Below are 19,280 nucleotides of genomic sequence, written 5' to 3'. Positions count from 1 at the left end.
AGAGAGAGAGATGGAGTTTGAGTTTTAGGGAGAGAGATGGAGTTTTGACCGAGAGAGACGATGATGTGAGAGAGAGATATGGAGTTTGAGTTTTAGAGTGAGATAGAGTTTGGGTTTTAGGGAGAGATGGAGTTTTGAGATAAAGACGATGAAGTGAGAGAAATGGAGTTTTAGAGAGATATATATATAAAGTCATTTCATAAGTTGTTGAGGTCAATAATACATAGTTAAAAGGGTTTAGGGGGTTGAAAGATAGAAAAAATACAATACTTTTGCTTACCAGTAATATTTTCAATTCTTGAAGCTGATGAGATATAAAAGTTAAAAATAAGAGATAATAAGATATTTTTTTTAAACATTATTGGAAAAAAAAAAAAAAAAACTTAGTTGGAAGAGTTTGTCTTGCTTGGGGGTTTTTACAATTTTCCCCAAATTTTCGTCGTGCGCCTTAATTTGATTATTTAGGGCCTCACCCTTACATAAACAAAGTTGAGGAACAAAATAAAGTAGCACAAGATCCAAACCTCCAAATAAAATATGAAAGCCGCCACAACTGTCACTCTCTCTAACCGTGAGACCTTTTAAAACCCCACTCCCCAATAAACAAGGGGCAATTTCAATTCCACACATCTCAAAAAATCAGCTTGCAAATCAATTGCAAGAACCCCAAATTCATTTATTACAAAGAAATCAAACAATTTTAGAGAGAGAAACCAGAGAGAGAGATATTTTCTTTCTTTTTGAGAAAGAGAGAGGTTCCTTTTCTTACTTTTTGAGAAAGAGAGAGGTGTCTCCTCCACCCATAAGATACCTGATCAACTACCCATTCATGTGAATTCATCTCTCTCTCTCTCTCTCTCTCTCTCTCTGTTTCCAATGCAAATCTCAAAACAACCTGCATCAAATTTGAATTGATTACATATTTTTCTATCAGATTTTAATTGGGTTTGTGTAATTTCTTGTTGCCCATCTAAAATGGCTTCTTCTGGTGTTAGCACTCTGCAAAAACCATTGAAGAAGGCCAAACTAACCTTCAGATTGCCATACTTTACAAACTGGGGTCAGAGCATTTTGGTCTCTGGTTCAGACCCAGCCATTGGAGCTTGGAATGTGAAGCAGGGCCTTGTTTTGAGACCATCTCATGAAGGCAGTGAGCTCATATGGCGTGGAACTATCAGTGTAAACTGTGATTTCAACTGTGCATACAGGTATTATGTCGTTGATGATAGTCGAAATGTTTTAAGATGGGAGGCGGGACAACCACACAATGTAAGCTTACCAGACAATGTGGCAGTGGGAGCCATGGTTGAGGTTTGGGATCTATGGCAGGTAATTTGCATTTGTGACTCTCCTTTTACTGGTTCAATTTGATGTTATGCTCATATTTCAATCTGTATTATGTGTTCTATTGTTTAGACTTTAGAGTGATGTGGTTATGTCTGTGTTTTCTCATTTATTGGCTCAGTATTCAGGTTGTTGCTTTATTATTATTATTATTATTATTATTATTATTATTATAGTTATTATTATTATTTTTAATTTTTTAATTATAATTTTATGTAATGGCGTTAAACTGAATTTTAGAGTTTTTTGTACAAGATTTTATTGATTATGATTATTTTGACCCTGCTATCTGTAATTGTGCTTTACACTTGATTCTCTTTAATGGTTTTGTCGTCTAGAGTAGACTCTAGAGTGATATGGGTATGTATTTATTTATTTGCTTATTAATTCATTGATTTAGTATTAATTTGTGAAGCTGGTCCTTGTATTTATATATTAAACTCAGTAAAAGCCTGGTTATATTGGATAACTGGAATATAGATTACAATAGCTTATTAAAATGTTCCTCACTTGTAACTGCTTTTTATTCCTGTCTTCCTCTTCCAGAATTGTCCCAGGTTCTTGACTATACCTTTACAACATCTCTAGGCAGTCGATTTGGGAAATTGGTTTATCTGAATCATATTTTCTCGAAACTTACGATTTAGATGGTCTTGTTTTCTTAATTTTTCATTTGGAGTGCCCTGTCTCCTGCTTTTTGCTGAGAATTTGTCGGAAGTTGTGTAAATTCTCATACTTCAGGAAGCAATCAGCACCTTCCAGAAGTGATTCTCTTGGACTTTATTTTAAGAAACTGCGGTGCCCATAAGGCCGCCTTCATAATATCTTAGCTCTATGCTTATTGTGGAATATGTCCCAATGGATTTCTAGTCTGTTTAACAAAATCCTTGTGCTATTATAGTGCATGCTTTTCATTAGACAAAGGTGAGCCTTCTGATGTTTCTTATTCTTCTCTACCAAGAAATTCTTCGAGGTTAACAAGGTTTTTCATCTCGAAGGGCTTGTGGGTCTTTCCTTGTCTGCATCAAAATTTGAGTGGTTACTTTGTTGGAACAGACTATCTGTATACATTTTTCTCGATCTACTTAAGGAGGGAGGATTTCTATCTAGATTCTACAAAAATTTGCTAGTGATATTGTGTGCCCTTCAGTTACTTTGAAGAGAAAAATGACAGGTCTTTGGATGATTCCTTCTACAATAATTTCTTAAAAGTCGTCTAACAGAGCAACAACTCTTGCTTAAAATCATGTATGGTCTTGGCAGTACATGATTTTTGGAATTTTATGCACAACGTCTAGTGTTGCTTCTCCATTCTATGGAACACCCTAGATAATTGTAAACCAGATTACGCTCTGATGTTTCTCTTTGAACCTGGAAATCTAGGAAACTGGTCAGAACTAGGTTGGACATGGCAATTGAGCTAAGTTGCAAATGCTTTCTGTCACAGGTGTTTGAAAGGAAAAGTAAACCATAGATGACCTGTTTATGGTATATGGTACACCACATGGGTGATGATGATACATAGAAAATGAATGAGATGTAACACTTCTTTTTTTTTTTTTGCCTTTTTTGATGATGGATGAGAGGTGATACTTGCTCTGGCTACATTTCAAACCAGCATCTAAGTTTTCAGGTTTCTCTCATGTCATTCATGTCTGCAGTACTTTGGTAACTTGGTAAATTTGAATCCCATGGATGCACTAATCACTTGGGGTCACGCATATATGATATTTTTTTTTTTGAGAAATGATTACTTGTTTTAAGAGTTAGGAGTGAGTATACGACCCTTTAACAGGGTCGTATGTCACCATTAAGGTGAGTCAGATACAAAAATTCTATATATTCATGTTCTGAAAAATCGAGCATTAGCTGCTTCCTCTTTCGCAAGGGCGTTGGCCAGGGGGTTAGCTTCTCACCAAATGTGGGTCCAGGAAACACAAATCTGGCTGATGATGTTGAAGATTTCGTCTAAAATGTGGTCCATCCTCCAGGGGTGAGTGTCGGAGCATGAAGTCCAAGTGACACTAGATTTAGAGTCTCCTTCAATGGCAGGTTGCCCAACTCAGAACTATATGCTCTCAGGCATTCGAGTAAAGCACTAGCCTCAGCTGTAGTACTATCATTAAAACCTATGTGTTTGGAGAGGGAGCAGATGATGTAGCCGAAATGGTCTCTGAAGAGGCCTCCGAGCTCGGCTGGTCCTGGATTTCCTAGGGAACAGCCATCAAAGTTTAATTTGATCCATAATGTTTCTGGGGGCCTCCACTGCGTGGCACAAGCAACCCTCAGAGTGGTGGATTGCCACAGCGGTTGCCAATTTAACCAGAAATCCGATGTGGAAAAAGCTTTGAATCGCTTGTGCTTCTTGGTCCAAAAGATGACCAAAGTTATAATTTTATCCTCGAGCCTCGCTGCTGAATTGCGTTCACCTCTAAATATATGATATTATAAAATTGGGTAATTATATAAAGGCCTCCTTGAAAAGAACAACTTAAAAGTCAATGTACATGCCCATAATTCATCTATGATACAACTCCTATCTACATACATTGACCAATGAATTATTCAATCCCTCAATGGTTCACCAGTGAAGGGATATAAGACTTTTCTGTTGGATTTTTGATTATATGAACGTGATTAAGTTCATTTATATAAATGCTGGTTGGGTGTCTTACACTGATAGCAATATGTTTCCAGTGATTGCTACTGCAAATGTTTGTTAAGGAGGAATTTGTTAGGGATTTGCCCTTCAAGATTTCCTCTGCTAGTCTAATACTTATGGGATGTTTAAGAAACAATTTAATTTTATGAAATAGGAAAGACATATTTTGAATCTCTTTAGTAAGAAAATTGCTGACCATGTTCTCTGAATCCAGACTGCTTCTGAAGCACTTTTTTTCAGGAGTGCATTTAAAGATGTCATTTTTCATGGGGGAAGCTTTTCTGATCCAGGAATTTCTCCAGGAAGCATTCAAAGTTCTTGTAATTATTCACATGAACAAGGTAGTTTCAGTCACTTTATGTTTGTCAGTCCAAGTTGGTTCTTTTTCTCTCTCTAGTTTATCCCTGCTCTCCTGCTACTAGTTATATTCTAGGTACTTATCAAATTTCACCATCTCTAACTCAATCTTAATTGTCATGAAACAGATTTTGTTAATGTCCAATTCAAGATAGTTTGCCCAAGAATTGAAGGTTCCACATCTGTAGGTTTTGAATAATCTGCTCCATTATTTCCTTTTTCATGTAAATGATGATGTGCTTTAAATTCCCAAATGGGAAAGTATAACATAATAATAAAGTAGGACTTGGAAAACCATAGCTCATTGAGGTCATCAAGGTTGGAAATGGATGGGTGTTGGAGAGAGCGAGGGGGACCTATTGTTGGACTTTTGTCTTGTTCATGGTGGGCTGACCATGTCCCTCACCATTCATCATTTCACAATACGGTGATGACCCCAAGGTGCTACAGTTTTACATAGTCCATAGGATTATAGTGTGGTTTTCCCCAACGAATAATGTTGTCTCTGGCTTTGGTGCATATTAGTCATCTATGCTCCACATGCTGCTGCTGGATTTGGTCCCTGGAACCAGCAGCTACTGATCTTCTTTTTGTATTATGATTTGTCATTTTAGGTTTTTGTGACTGGGAGCTCCCTGACTCTAGGGAATTGGGTGGTTAAGGATGCTGTCAAATCTGCATGTACTGGTGATTTTACATGGCAAGCAGATTGTTTGTTTCGGAGAGACGAGTTCCCCATCAAATATCCTTTCAAAATCTCTGATGGCGACGCAAAGCACTTTCCTACCGTAAACAATCTCCCAGTCACAAACAAATTTGAGTTGCATCAGAGGGAGGGAGGGAGGGGAGGAGAGGGGAGAGGGGAGGGAGGGGGAGCAGAGGGGGGAGGGAGTGAGTCTCTTGTTTACCACATGTAGTTCCAGGGAGGGAGAAGTCTCTAGTTTCCAATATGTGGTTGCCTTCAAGGATGGAGAGTATACTCTGTCATTCACGAAAGCAACAGACGTGGAGTAGGAATCTGATTACGCATCCCTCAAAAAGATGTAAAAAGATAAAACAAAGTTAGCTATAAACTGTGAGAGTACCATAAATTACACAAGTTTCAAAAAACTGGTAATTGTGGGGGCTTCTATGTTTGTTTATGTATATGTAGCATATATAACCCTTATCTTTCTTTTTTTTGTTTTTCTGTTTTTCTGTTTTTCTGTTTTTTTGCATATGACATCTTTCTCCTGGTTTGCTCCAAATTTGTCTTTCTTAACGCTAGTGGCACATACAAGTACTGCCAGAAGGATAAAGCAGGCAATCTTTTGCTAGAAGTGGGTCATAATAGGGAGCTTCCAATTGATCCCACCCCAGAAAAAAATCATGTACTGATTGTTGCTTCTGATGGCACCTTCAGGGTAAGAATTTCATTTTAGTCACTGTTTATTATTACACACATAAGAATAAAAACAAACAAGTAAATAATTAAATACACAGTATAGAGTTGTGAAATTTCTAAGGTGCTCACTATATTGTGAAGTTTGTCATTGTGTTTATTTGTTTTCAATGCTTAATATCTGGGCCCCCTAGTGCAGGGTATTTGGATGATGGCATTATGTGCCATTTGTCCTAAGGAAATAAGCAATAGACAAAGTAAATATTAACTTGCATGTGGTTTTAAATATCCCCTCGACAACTGGAATCCCTGAGTGTTATGTAGTAAATTTTCATTCTTCTTATGACCAAAGAAGTAGAATTCTCTTGTTCAATATGGCTCTGCAGAATTAGCTCTGTAAAATATGGGTATTAAGTCTCCAAAAGATCTCAACATGAAGGCAAACTTCAATATGGTGTGAGCATGTTAAAAATCCCCACGTACATACATAGCTACTTATATATATGAATATATTAGGCCTATTATGGGCACCATCTGAATTAGAATCCTAAACTCTCAAACTGGGGTGACTTGACAGTCAGATGAAATGGTTATCGACCTTTTTGGTTTTACTTTAACCTTTTTGTAGGAAATGCCATGGAGGGGTGCTGGGGCTGCTGTTCCTATGTTCTCTGTGAGGTCCAAGGATGACCTCGGAGTAGGAGAATTTCTAGATTTGAAGTTACTTGTGGATTGGGCGGTCCAATCAGGCTTTCATTTGGTACAACTTTTACCTGTTAATGATACTTCTGTGCATGGGATGTGGTGGGACTCGTATCCATACAGGTAATATTTGGTTTTAGCAGTACAATTAAAAACACCCGGACATAAAAGATTAAATGCTCATATTTCTTTTTGTAAACCATCTTATGATGTGCTATGTTCCAATAATTTTACTGCTTTTATTCTGGGAGAGATTCTAATTTCCACTTTCTTGAATGGGTAGTTCTCTTTCTGTGTTCGCATTGCATCCCTTGTATCTGAGAGTACAGGCACTTTCAAAAGACATACCACAAGAGATTCAGGTATTTTATTGGCTCTATTGTCCTGTTTTGTACTTTATGTGCACAAGGATGTACAAACCCATTATTTTTTGTTTTTTCTTGATGCACAATGCACTAGCGCATTGCCTATGCATCTGTAATTATTTATTTTTTCATTTTCTATTTATGATGTTAAAATTCCATATTCTTTGAATCCTTAAGTTTGATATTTTTCCATCATTTGCAGCAAGAGATCTTGAAAGCCAAAGAACGCCTAGATTTGAAGGTGAGTGCCTGTTTCTTTCAATGTTATGAAGACTGGACTGGCCGGTCCAACCAGCTGGACTGGTAAGCAGTCCAGTCTGATAATTGAATGGGCAATTGGTTGAAACTGGTTTAAACCTGTCAGTTCAACTAGTTGGACTGGTTAAACCTCCCGGACTGGTCGGTCCAACCAGCTGGACTGGTAAGCAGTCCAGTATGATAATTGAATGGGCAATTGGTTGAAGCTGGTTTAAACCTGCCACTTCAACTAGTTGGACTGGTGAAACCAGCCATTTGAATCAGTTTTTGACTGGTTTTGGCTAGTTCTCTCTATTTTTATATGTGGCCGATCCATCTGGTTTGGACAGTTGAAAGAAATATGCTCTATGTCAACTCTAAACAGCAACTAACTGAAGAAGAAAGAGGAATGCAGAGATGGAATAAAGAGAGACGGGAGATAGATCCGTGAGAGTAAGAGAGAGAAGATGGAGAGTTCCCCTGAGAATGAGTGATAGAGAATGATGTGATCCCTTTTCAAGGATCAGTCATATAACTTATACCATTTTTGATTCCTTTCTTACTCGTGGTGCCATTTCATATTTTCACCATGTCCTTAATTTTGATTATTAGTGATGAGAAAATTTTTTCCTGTTATATCGCCAGCATATTACTGCACTTTCAACATGGACTGGACCATTGCCCTCATTGGTTTGATGACTGGTCTTGTCCTGGTAACAATGGTTCCAAATGTCATTGGTCAGTAAATTAATAAAAAAATGGTTAATAAGTTAGTGACGTGGTAAGAAGATTGAGAACCACAATGATTGTGACCCAATTAACAGGCTTTTATAGGTTCCCACCAAGTATCATTCTCTTCTATCACATGCGATGGGGATGTTTTATAGCACCAGATCTTTTGGTCTTTTTTTTAACCTAAGGAAAATTGTTATTTTGTGGCCTTTCAATATGGTTGAGGCATTTCTGTGGATTAAGGTATTTAAGGACTCCAATGTGCATCATTAGCAGTAAGGGAATTATGCTTCAATTCATGGAATATGGAAAAAGTCGTTGTTCATTGGGCCTTCAATTACAATTGAAATGATGAACAAAGGAGGGGGAATGAGGCCCGTTAGGGGAAGACATGTCCCCAGTGATGGGCCCCAACCCCCTTCTCTCCGTCACTGTCCGTTATTTCATTATTGTGTGATGAGTGATGATTCAATAGACAATGTTTTTTCGAGTGCCCAAACTTGAATTCTTGCTAATGGAACTGCCATTTTTTTTTTCTTTCAGGATGTTGACTACGAAGCTACTATGGCCAGTAAGCTTTCACTTGCAAGGAAGATTTTCCTTTTAGAGAAGGAAACTTTTCTTGCTTCAAGTTCCTTCCAAAAATTCTTTGCTGAGAATGAGGTTATATTTATGTCTTCTTGTTAGTCCCTGTTATTGTGTTTAAAGAATACTTTCCTGGAAACTTGATCTTATTAACTTATTCAATATCTTTCTATACTTCCAATATGGTGACTTTTCACAGTTCTTGTGTTAAATTAACAGGAGTGGTTGAAACCCTATGCTGCTTTTTGTTTTCTGCGAGACTTCTTTGAGACGTCAGACCACACACAATGGGGTCGTTTTGGTCATTTTTCAAAGGAAAAGGTGATCTTCAAATTTCTTTTTGCTAAATCCTCGAGATGATATTGCCATTGGGTTGTTTATCTTGAACCACATTTTGAATATTCTTTGCATATGATTTTTCCAACACAATTGCCGAATTGATCTTGCCATATGGAACCGGTGAAATGATTTTTCTTTCTTGATCTTCAGCTGGAGAAAATCATTTCAAAGGATGCTGTGCACTATGATCTTGTTTGCTTTCAGTATTACATCCAGTTTCATCTACATCTACAAGTAAGTCATAGTGATCCTGACCCAATAGTCTCAAGCATATGAGCACAGCTTCCATCTTGTCTCTCTCTCTCTGTATGTATCTCTCTCTGTATTTATCTTTACATATGTCTATTGTCTTGACATCCACACACATACACATATGTTCATACCTGTATTTGTGGCGACACAAATCCAAACATGCATAAATGTATGACTACATAGACATGTGTGCGCATGTTTAGAGAAAAAGATATGGAGAACCATGTGTAGATTCCGTGATACCTTGCTACATAGTTTTCGTACTTATTCCATGACAGTTGTCAGAAGCAGCAGCCTACGCAAGAAAGAAAAGAGTTGTTTTAAAGGGTGATTTACCCATTGGAGTGGACAGACATAGTGTTGATACGTGGGTATACCCGAATTTGTTCAGAATGAATACCTCGACAGGAGCACCTCCTGATTATTTTGATAAGAATGGGCAGAATTGGGGGTTCCCCACTTATAATTGGGAGGAAATGTCAAAGGACAATTATGCTTGGTGGCGCTCACGTCTAACACAAGTATGCTTCTTATTTCAACTTTTGTCCATTTCATATATCAAATTATCTCACCTGATTTATATTTCATGCACGAAATTATGTTGCTTTCACCATTTATAATTTCTATTGTTTCTTGTGACGTGTGTAGTCTTAGTATGCCAGTCTTGATGTTCTCGCAGATGGCGAAGTATTTTACAGCTTACAGGATTGATCATATCTTGGGATTCTTTAGAATATGGGAGCTTCCTGAGCAGGCTATCACTGGTTTGGTTGGAAAATTCCGCCCGTCTATCCCTCTGAGCCAGGTGAAATCATGTTTTACTTTTTCCCAAGAAGATATGAGAGAGAGAGAGAGAGGTATTTGTGGGTTTGGAGAGGAACCCATGGCCATCTGGGATTGTGGGGAGAGAGGAGCCTAATGTCCATCTGGACATGTATGTGTGTGAGTACGTCTTGGGAGGATGTGCCCACATGGTTCTTCCTGTTATCTGGCTATAAAATGTGCCTGAATGCACTCATGTGTGCACATGTGTGCATCTGCATTTGCATGTTCCACAGCATCCAGCATTTGACAAGAAAGTCTCTAATTTTTAGCTTGTGGTAGGTGATTTGCGTTGGTTATATTAACTTCAAAGCGCTGCTCTTTACAGGAAGAGCTTGAACATGAAGGAATATGGGACTTTGATCGCTTGACTCGCCCTTATATCCGACAAGAAGCCCTTCAGGTCCATATTTCTTCCTATTACTAAGCATAATAACTATTCAGAGGAAATGCTCCTATTTCTTCCTATTACTCTGTCATCTGTTTGCTTGTATTGATCAGAATTGATTATTGTTTTGCATTGTTTGTTTATAAACTATTGGATGTGTCAGGATAAGTTTGGAACTTTGTGGACTGTTATTGCATCAACCTTTCTGAGCAAGTACAAAGAAAATTTCTATGAGGTGATTGAACAGATACTATTGTACTATATTTCAATCAAAAGTGTTTCATGCTTGAATTTTGATGGGTCTGTCAAATTAGATAAGTTCTTTGTAACCTTTTTAAGTTGTTTTGGCAATTGACTAGCAGTTGTAAGATCTCGTATGCATCCATCCTTGATGCATGCAGCCCTTGTTGTTCATGGAGTAGTAATTACTGATACTGTGCATGTAGTAAATATGAATGTGATTTGCCTTCTGTTTGATGGAGGCTGTTCTAGAGTGTATCATTGCTGTGATATTGACATGTGAAATGAGGGTACGACAGAGAGTTTCATGTTATATTTTAGGCCAAGTTTTCTTGTAATATACCCTTCTATCTTTTCTAAATTCAGTACATATTCTGAAAAATATTTTTGTTTTTATGTTAAAGGTCTCCATTTTTTTCTATTGTGTTTGGACTCCTAGGGATGATGTAAAGCTTGTTTTTCCAAATAGTCTTGAGTAAAAGGGAATCATACATTCCATTGTACATATTTCTTAGTATTCTCTAACCATGTTTAAACTTAGATATAGAATCATTGTTATTGAAAGGATGGAGGGCCTCGTTTATTCTTAAAACTGATATTTCTGCAATTACTTACTTCAGTTCAAGGAAGACTGTAACACAGAGAAGAAAATGGTTGCCAAATTAAAGTCAAGTGCAGAGAAGTCCATGTGGTCGGATAAAGAAGACATGATAAAGCAGGGCCTCTTTAATCTTCTAAAGGTGGATGATCTCTCTCCTATGCTTATTTTAACTGGTTGGGGTATTTAATCATCTGTTTTTCCTTTGAATGTAAAAGTGAATAGCAAGGGGGCTTGGTCTATAATATCACTGTCTCATATGGATGCGCCTTTGGAATGGATAATATAACACAGTCCAATGGATTATGATAACATTCACCATCCTTTTCTGATGATGGATAGTGGAGATTAACTGTAGTAGGGTCCACTGGAAATTCACCTAGGTACCATTACTCATTATTATCCATCATTAGAAATGGTCTTACCTTAGGTGTACTGTATACCTGAATTATGGTTTAGTTTGCAACCTGTGTTCACTGAGTGCCCCTTTATGCAAATAAATTTAATGCTGTGTGATCCTTGTCTCTATTTTGGGATTAAACTGAGTTGCTAGTTTCTTTGGGGGTACTTTGCAGGATGTTGTTCTTATTAGAGATTCAGAGGATACAAGGAAATTTTATCCTCGGTTTAATCTTGAGGATACATCTAGCTTCAAAGATTTAGATGATCACAGGTACTTGAATTTCTGAATAGTAATCATCTGATTATTTGTCGAATACTTCCATTTATGTCTTTTTTGAATTTACACTACTTGTGTCTCAATTCGAATTAATGAAAGTATACCATGATACAATGGACAAAGAGTGTATGGCGGCTATCTCTGCAGTCTGTTCTCACTGATGGATAATTGTGATTAGCTGTACCAAAGAAAGCTCTCCTACCTCTTATGGCTCCCAGTCAGTGGGAACAGATGGAGGATGTAGAGTACCGTGTAGCCATTGACTATTGCATACTTTCCCATGTATTTGTATGTCTAAATAGCTTCTGAGTGTTTGATTTTTAGGTTTGAGACTTGACACATGGATAATTTTGAATTGTGATATCTAGTGATCTATGATAAGCATACTCGTGCATTATAGCTCATTTAATTGGAGTCCTTCTATACAGTAAAAATGTTCTGAGAGGGAAATACGATGATTATTACTTTCATCGGCAAGAAAATCTTTGGCGGCAAAATGCACTGAAGACATTGCCTGTCCTCTTGAACTCATCAGATATGTTGGCTTGTGGAGAAGATCTTGGTCTCATACCTTCTTGTGTTCATCCTGTAAGATCTCTCCCAAGAATTTCCTTGCACAGTAGTAGTTTTGTGTGTGTGTGTGTGTGTGAGAGAGAGAGAGAGAGAGAGAGAGAGAGAGAGAGAGAGAGGATGTTCTTCTAATCATCTATGTGCTGATCCAGGTTATGCAAGAGTTGGGATTAATTGGTCTGCGGATACAACGAATGCCCAGTGAGCCTGATTTGGAGTTTGGCATTCCCTCGAAATATGATTATATGACTGTAAGATAATGCTATTCTGAAAAAAGGATCATTATTGCACCATTTATTATGATTCTCAAACTGTGGCTTGGCTCGTATTTTATGTTGCATTTGGGTTTACTTGGCGTGATGATCAATGATAGTTGAATCATCTTTAAAGGAAGAACTATGGTATAAATATTATTATTTGAAGAAAGAAATGTCATATAACACAAGACATTTTGCTGAGGACAAACTTATGATATTAGGTATGTGCTCCATCTTGCCATGATTGCTCCACTCTGCGTGCTTGGTGGGAAGAAGATGAGGAAAGAAGATATCGGTTTTACAAAACTTTCCTTGGCTCAGATGAAGTTCCACCCCCTCGCTGTGTTCCCAGCATTGCTTATTTCATTATACATCAGCATGTTGATGCTCCATCAATGTGGGCTATTTTCCCCCTACAGGTAAGGTTTATGTTTTGGGAAGTATAACATAGTCCAGTGGATTATGGAAAACCATGGTAAGTATGTGCTGTTTTAGTGGGTCCTACAATGTGGTTATATCCTATTCCAATGGGTCCCACAATCTTCCTCCATAACCGTCTTATCATATTATTGGACGATGATGACTCCATTGGACTAATCACTGGATAATATTATAAATAGTAGACAATTTATAGAGAGCCGAGGCTTCTAAACAATCAAATTGGAGTGCACCTCAAAAATTTCACTAGAAGAGGGTGTTTTGATGTCCAAATATCCTCAAATTGATCATCTCGACTTCAAGATGCATGGACATGAGAAAAAAATGGATTTTAAGTTTTGGAAATAGTGCATCTTGTAATGCATTTTTGGACCTTCAATTTTCAAGATTTTCAAGTTTTCATAGATCTGCTCGATATATTTTTTAAGCTTTAAATTTTATAATTAGAGATGAAAATATATTTTAAGGCTATCACAAAGATTTCCAGTATTGAAACCACATTTCTTGACACTATTTGAAGGTGCGCTCTACTTTGTTTGTATAGAGCCAAGGCTCTATAAAAACCTCACCCTTATAAATTCCCTTGTGTTTAACTTGTTAGTAATTGTGCTTTTCTCACAATTGATCAATGAGTGGTTGGATAAGGGCATTTTTCACTTTATGCAAGAATACTAATCATTTATGTCTTACGTACTCCACTGCTTCATTTATGGATCATTTGCATCAAATTGAAAGATCAAATCTTCATGGTAGGACTTGCTTGCACTAAAAGAAGAGTATACTAAGCGCCCTGCTGCAGAGGAGACAATCAATGATCCGACAAATCCAAAACATTACTGGCGATATCGTAAGCTCTCTCTCTCTCTCTTGTCAATTATGAAAGCAGTACTGATCTTTGCCATGAGCTTTGTATTAAATGTGCATGTGCATTTAGAGTTTTAGACCGTCATTGTTTGTTTTCTTTGTTAGTAGGTATTCTTGCGTTCTGTCTATCTCAGTGGATCTTTAAGAGAAACTATGAATCTGCAATGACATCAGCTGATGTACTTTCCCTACCATTAGTTGCAACAGAAAATAAATAAATAATTAAGTAGTGCATACATAAATGTGGAAAATTCCAATCGTGTTTTGACTGATTCAAGGCAGAAATTTTTATCTATAGAAGGCTGTAAAATGATTGGATCTTGCATGATAAGATCCTAAGGAGTTTATGCTTTAGAAGGATAACTTCTCTTATGAATCCAAAGCTACAAACTTATGGGACTCAACAAAGTTGGGAGGAAATATGGGTCTCTGGATAAGGAAGCTTAGGGAAGCCAATTTGGCCTGGCTTGGTAAGTGGTTGTGGAAGCCTGAGAGCCATAATCCTGCTTGTGGAAGGAGGTAATCTTGTAAATATGCGTATCAAACATCTATGTGGGTTGTAGGGCATACCCTATTTGAGAACGCTACCCACCGTTGGTAAAATTTTTGGCAAAATCTGATGTCGAGAAGTGTCATTTCTAGCATCATCTTTGGAGCACCGCAGGGGGACCACAAAGAAAAGAAAACATACCATATTGTGAAAATAGTTCATCTTCTTCAATGAGAATTACAGCAACCAACAAATTTTTTTGCAAAAAGTTGGGGGCCACATCTCCCAATCGCCATGGCCAAATGGGCCCAAAATTTAGCAGGTTATTCTTTGCTACATGAGTTTCTCATCCATATAAAGAGACGGATTTTTCTATTCCGATGGAGGTCAAATCGAGCCGAAAAGTTGGGGGTCTGCAATAAATGAATGTGTATCAGTCCCTATGACCTCACCTCACTTTCAGAGCAATATCTTGTATTCTGTGCAGCGAATCAAAGCCAAAATTTTGCGAGGAGCTTTCCAACTCAGAGATCAACACATCCATATATAAAAATCCACGATCAAAAGCCAATTCAAAGGGCAAATTTTAGTGAGAAGTTGCCTAAAGTTATGAGACTGGAGTTGCCAAAAATAGTAAAACATAAAAGAGCCATATCTCTCCAACCCGGCATCATCTTGAGTTGTAATTTTTGCCAAACATCGGTCTCAGGGTCTGCCATAAGAATTTACCGGTTGATCGTCAAATAGCGGCAAAATTTGAGCACAATGACGAGGTGGGTAAGCAATTTTTATCGGAAATAGAAAACCAAAACTCAAAATGAGTGAATTTGACAAATCATGGACGGTTTTCGCTCAAATTTGTTGCAAAATGATCGTGGTCGATTTCCCCATAATTTCACGGAAAATATTTGGTCCGAAATAGTGGACAAACAATTCGATTTGATGGGTTTTAGTGGTGGATCAAAAAGTGAAAGTGAACTTCCTCAAGGGCAAATCATTGAAAATTCCCAGGGTTAGGCATCTTTTTTTGATCATTTTCTGCCCTAGCTCGAATTTATTTTTGATAATCAACCCTCCTTTGAGCCATGCTTTTGATTTTCGAACTACCAACTTTTAATATTCTACCCATGTGTTCCCATGTCTATAAACTTAGATCTTATTTTTAGGAGTTGGAAAATGAAGCTCTAATCTAGAGAGAGAAACCCTTTCCTTAGAGAGAGAAAACTTGAACTTCCCAAATTGCCCTTGCCTCCATTCCATAATCCCCAAATTACCCCTCAGCTTTATAAAAATATAGAAAATAGAAAATCCCCAAACAAGTCCAAAAATTTTCATAAATCCTAGGGCATCAAAATTACCCAAATTACACAAAACCCCAAAAAACGTCAAGCACCCAGAGGGAGAATCAAAGCAAGAATCTGCTCGACTCTGTCACTTTTCTAGTAGAATACTCGACTAGATCTGCTAGTAGACGTTAAGGTTTGATGTGTAGTTGGTATCAAAGCTGGAAATTTGATTCGAATTGGATTGAATCCACCACTTTTTGGATCACTTGGGTTCTAGCACTAAGTCGCATTTCCCTTCTCGTTAAAAACGAGCAAGACGAAGCTAAACTCCTCGCGAGGAAAAAAATGTCGGATACACGACCTAATCTCCCAATAGACTGTTAAGCGTGGGTGGCCTCCCCTGGCATTCATATAAACTGGGTGGTCTAAGAGGGTGGGCCACACTGATTAGGGGAATTCATGAACCCACTGTTGTAAGTTCCCTCTACACCCCCCTGTATTAATTGAATGGATTTTCGCTTCTTTCGTGTGCAAGTCTCTGATTGTTGTGTTTCCTTTGGACTTGCTAAAGAACACAAGCGCACACACCACACATGCAATTTCAAGCACACGCCGAGAGCATGAGCAGGCATATCTACCTCCCGTAAATCTAGAGCCCTCGGGTGCTTGACCATTTTACATGATCCTTATGGTTGATAACATTACAAAATAGTAGAGTTCCATAGCGAACCTCTGCATTCCTCTAAAGAAGAAGCTGAGTCAGTGCCACATCTCTTGGTTCAGTGTGGGACAGCATAACATATCTATGCCTACTTCTGGATTTCAAGTTTTCTTGGTGGGTTCTAGTTAAGTAGAAAATCAGTGTGGAATAGCATAACAGATCTATGCCTACTTCTGGATTTCAAGTTTTCTTGGTGGGTTCTAGTTTAGTTGAAAATCTTTTCAAATACTGGTTCTCTCTCGCCTTTCAATGTCTAGGGAATCTGTTATGGTGCCTTTCCATGCAGTGATCGAATGGAATGAACATTCATAAAAGAAGCTCTGCAGATTCCTTTGATTGTAGTTCAAGAGGATTTGGAGGTGTTTTTTGAACCTAATTAGGTGCATCTTACTCGCTTTTTGGGTATGGCCTATTTGCCATGCTACACAAGCTGAAGCCCGGGCGCTGTCGACTGGCATCAGACTATAAAATAGCAACCAATGGTCGCTTCAGATTGAAAGTGACTCTGCTAACCATTTGTAAGCTTCCAGGAAAGCCTGTTTCCTATGGTCTTTATCGCATACTTGTGAAAATATTTCAATACGATATAAGGCAACACAGCTTTGTGTAATCCCCATCTGGGGAGAGTCAAGCCAGTTTGCGGACTCTTTCTCATGTATGACGGGCTTACAAGATCTCATATATTAGTGATCCAACCATGAATCAATATTGTAAAACATTTTTGTTTTGTCTTTTTTTTTTTCCCGTCTTTTTAATCTCGGAGGGTTCATTTGAATCCTATTTGAGCTTTGAATCATACATATAATGAACTTTTTAAATCCACAATATGATGAAATTTAAACTGATGGAACTCGGAAACTTAGGTATAACCAAAGTCTTTTGGAGAGACCTCAAGCTTGTGATGCAGCAACACTTCTTATTTATAGAGAACAAATAAATTCTGACCCAACCTTGAACTAAAGAGACAAATCCCAACAACATAATTATCCAAAGTTCTTGAAAGAAGGCATTAGAAAAAGATAGAAAATAATAATAATAAAAGAGGATGGTTTGGGGAACCAAGGGAATCCTTATACCCATACATAGGCACATGTATATTTAGACAATGCTCAAAAGGTACCATGAAAGTGTAATGCAACAAAGGCCTTAATAGCCTTAAAAATATACGCATCCTACATTATTTTGCAGCATGGGTCATGTTTTTAGTGCCCTAGTACTATATTTCCATTCATATGTGTGGAGGAGAACTTTCTACTTGAGTTTCAAATCATGGTAAGTTCATGAATCCCTATCATCTTATACCTGTGCTCAAGCTTGCTTTCTTGAACTCTTGCCCTCCATTTTTGGATATTATAGGAGGCCAAGCCTTTCATTATTAGGATTTAAACTACATAGCGGCACCAATTTCGGAAATTAAAGGCACATTGATTTCCTAGTTATCATCTGATTGAGCTTGTTGGTTTTGTACTTTGCTAATTTTATATTGGGTTCAGGATTGCATGTCACAGTGGAGACCCTGCTGGCTGATAATGAGCTCAAGACCGCTATCAGAGATCTCGTGGTCAATAGTGGGAGATCATGTCCTCCCATTGAAGGAGCTGATACAAAGCCAGATGGAAACCTAGTTTTGGGCTCAAGTGTTGAGAAGAAACCAGTTGAAAATGGTAACACAAGGGTCTCTCTCCTTGCCACAGCTTAATGGAGCTGCAGCATTGAAGATCAAGAACCATGCCTACTGATAAGCTGGCAAATATAATGGGTATTATAACCCCTACAAAGGAAAATATCCATAAATGCATGTTTCCTTTTCTTACATGCTGCAAATTTATTCTTGGTTCATGCAGAACTTGTAATCAGGCAGCAAGAGAGAGAGAGAGAGAGAGAGAGAGAGAGGCTGTTGTGCATCCCATAGTAGATCTGTGCAAAACTGGCATGCGTCTTGAATAGGTAGATAAAATTTGCAAAATCTGTGTGTTGGTATCAGTGATTAAAAAATCCTAAGAGTTAGATCCAGGAGTTTGGGTGACTCTAGATGGAGAATCTCCACAACTGCTTGACTCTTGAGGTTTCTCATTTTCCTTTAATTTCTTTATGAACATTTAGCCCGGTTCTTCTCGGGAATAGTCCGAGCCAGACCGGGATAATTGGAATCGCCCGATTCCAATATTTGAAGCACAAGGTGTTATGCTGAGAATGAGTATGTGATGGGTGATGTAAGCTGTGGCTGAATGTCAAGCTCAAAAGACACTCTTTTTTCAATAATAAGATCTGAAGGAGTTTATTGCTATATCAAATATATGCACGAAAATGGTGAACCCATTAATTTTTGGATGATGCCTCGGGGTATGCACTTTATTGAAAACTAAGATGGTCTGGATTACCAGTGAGTGAGATGAGATGAGAGAGAGAGAGAATGGGTTCACTAGCTGTTCCCAAGCTGAATCTGGGCCATTCATTTTGATGATTGTTATTTTTACCTCAAAAATCTTTTATTTTCTTCAATTTAGTCAATCTTAGGAAATATCAAAGATTTCTTTAAGGAAGTTTTAGGTTATACGAATGCTCTTTATGCGGTTTGGCACAGAGAAATGGAAGAGGAAGAATCACAGATGGTACATTTCCGAGTTCCGAGGTTACTGATAAAGAAAAAAAGATGCATATAGTTCAAAGCATTGTTGCAATACAAAAAATTTAGGTAAAAAGCTTATATAAGGCTGCAAGCTTAAAATGTAGAAACAACATGCACCTAAAAAATCCATGTAAAATGTTGTTTTAAAGTTGGAAAACCCTCTAATTGATAACCTCACACTCGAGATATATGAATGTGAGAGAAAAGATTTTGAATTCCAAAAAATTGCATTTTGCAACACATTATCTCAATTGTCAATTTTCAAGATTTTTATTTGTTTATGGATTTATTTAATTTGAATTATTTTTGGAGTCTAAATTTTATAACTAGAGAACTGGGTTA

General features: G+C 37.7%; 1 protein-coding gene across 3 annotated transcripts; it reads left to right on the top strand.

Annotated features, from left to right (window-relative positions):
• The first annotated feature begins 842 nt into the window (after positions 1-842).
• Positions 843-18,603, top strand: DPE2 (disproportionating enzyme 2). 3 transcript variants are annotated; one of them, XM_088860405.1, is made up of 22 exons: positions 843-1,329; positions 4,221-4,347; positions 4,492-4,547; positions 4,978-5,108; positions 5,640-5,766; positions 6,373-6,569; positions 6,730-6,808; positions 7,014-7,052; positions 8,324-8,443; positions 8,585-8,686; positions 8,855-8,938; positions 9,235-9,477; positions 9,636-9,761; positions 10,107-10,181; positions 10,330-10,401; positions 11,027-11,146; positions 11,580-11,677; positions 12,112-12,271; positions 12,406-12,504; positions 12,732-12,929; positions 13,702-13,795; positions 17,803-18,603. In XM_088860405.1, the coding sequence occupies exons 1-22, from the start codon at positions 976-978 to the stop codon at positions 18,006-18,008; spliced, it is 2,907 nt and encodes a 968-aa protein (XP_088716531.1). In that variant the 5' UTR covers positions 843-975; the 3' UTR covers positions 18,009-18,603. The 3 variants fall into 3 exon arrangements, with proteins under 3 accessions (XP_088716531.1, XP_088716534.1, XP_088716536.1); XM_088860410.1 differs by having other exon boundaries at positions 1,163-1,329; positions 4,247-4,347; XM_088860408.1 differs by lacking the exon at positions 10,330-10,401.
• The last annotated feature ends 677 nt before the right edge of the window (positions 18,604-19,280 follow it).

The sequence above is a fragment of the Amborella trichopoda genome, chromosome 1, assembly GCF_054954075.1.
Source record: "Amborella trichopoda isolate Santa Cruz 75 chromosome 1, AtrichopodaSantaCruz75HAP2 v2.0, whole genome shotgun sequence".
NCBI lineage: Eukaryota > Viridiplantae > Streptophyta > Magnoliopsida > Amborellales > Amborellaceae > Amborella > Amborella trichopoda.
This window is presented reverse-complemented; position numbering and strand designations above follow the sequence as displayed.

Bases quoted from the DNA above. Each gene is read 5' to 3' on its own strand.
- DPE2 (XM_088860405.1), top strand. From the start codon at position 976: ATGGCTTCTTCTGGTGTTAGCACTCTGCAAAAACCATTGAAGAAGGCC. The intron at 10,402-11,026 runs GTGATTGAACAG...TACTTACTTCAG, and splicing joins ACAAAGAAAATTTCTATGAG to TTCAAGGAAGACTGTAACAC. The intron at 11,678-12,111 runs GTACTTGAATTT...CCTTCTATACAG, and splicing joins AAAGATTTAGATGATCACAG to TAAAAATGTTCTGAGAGGGA.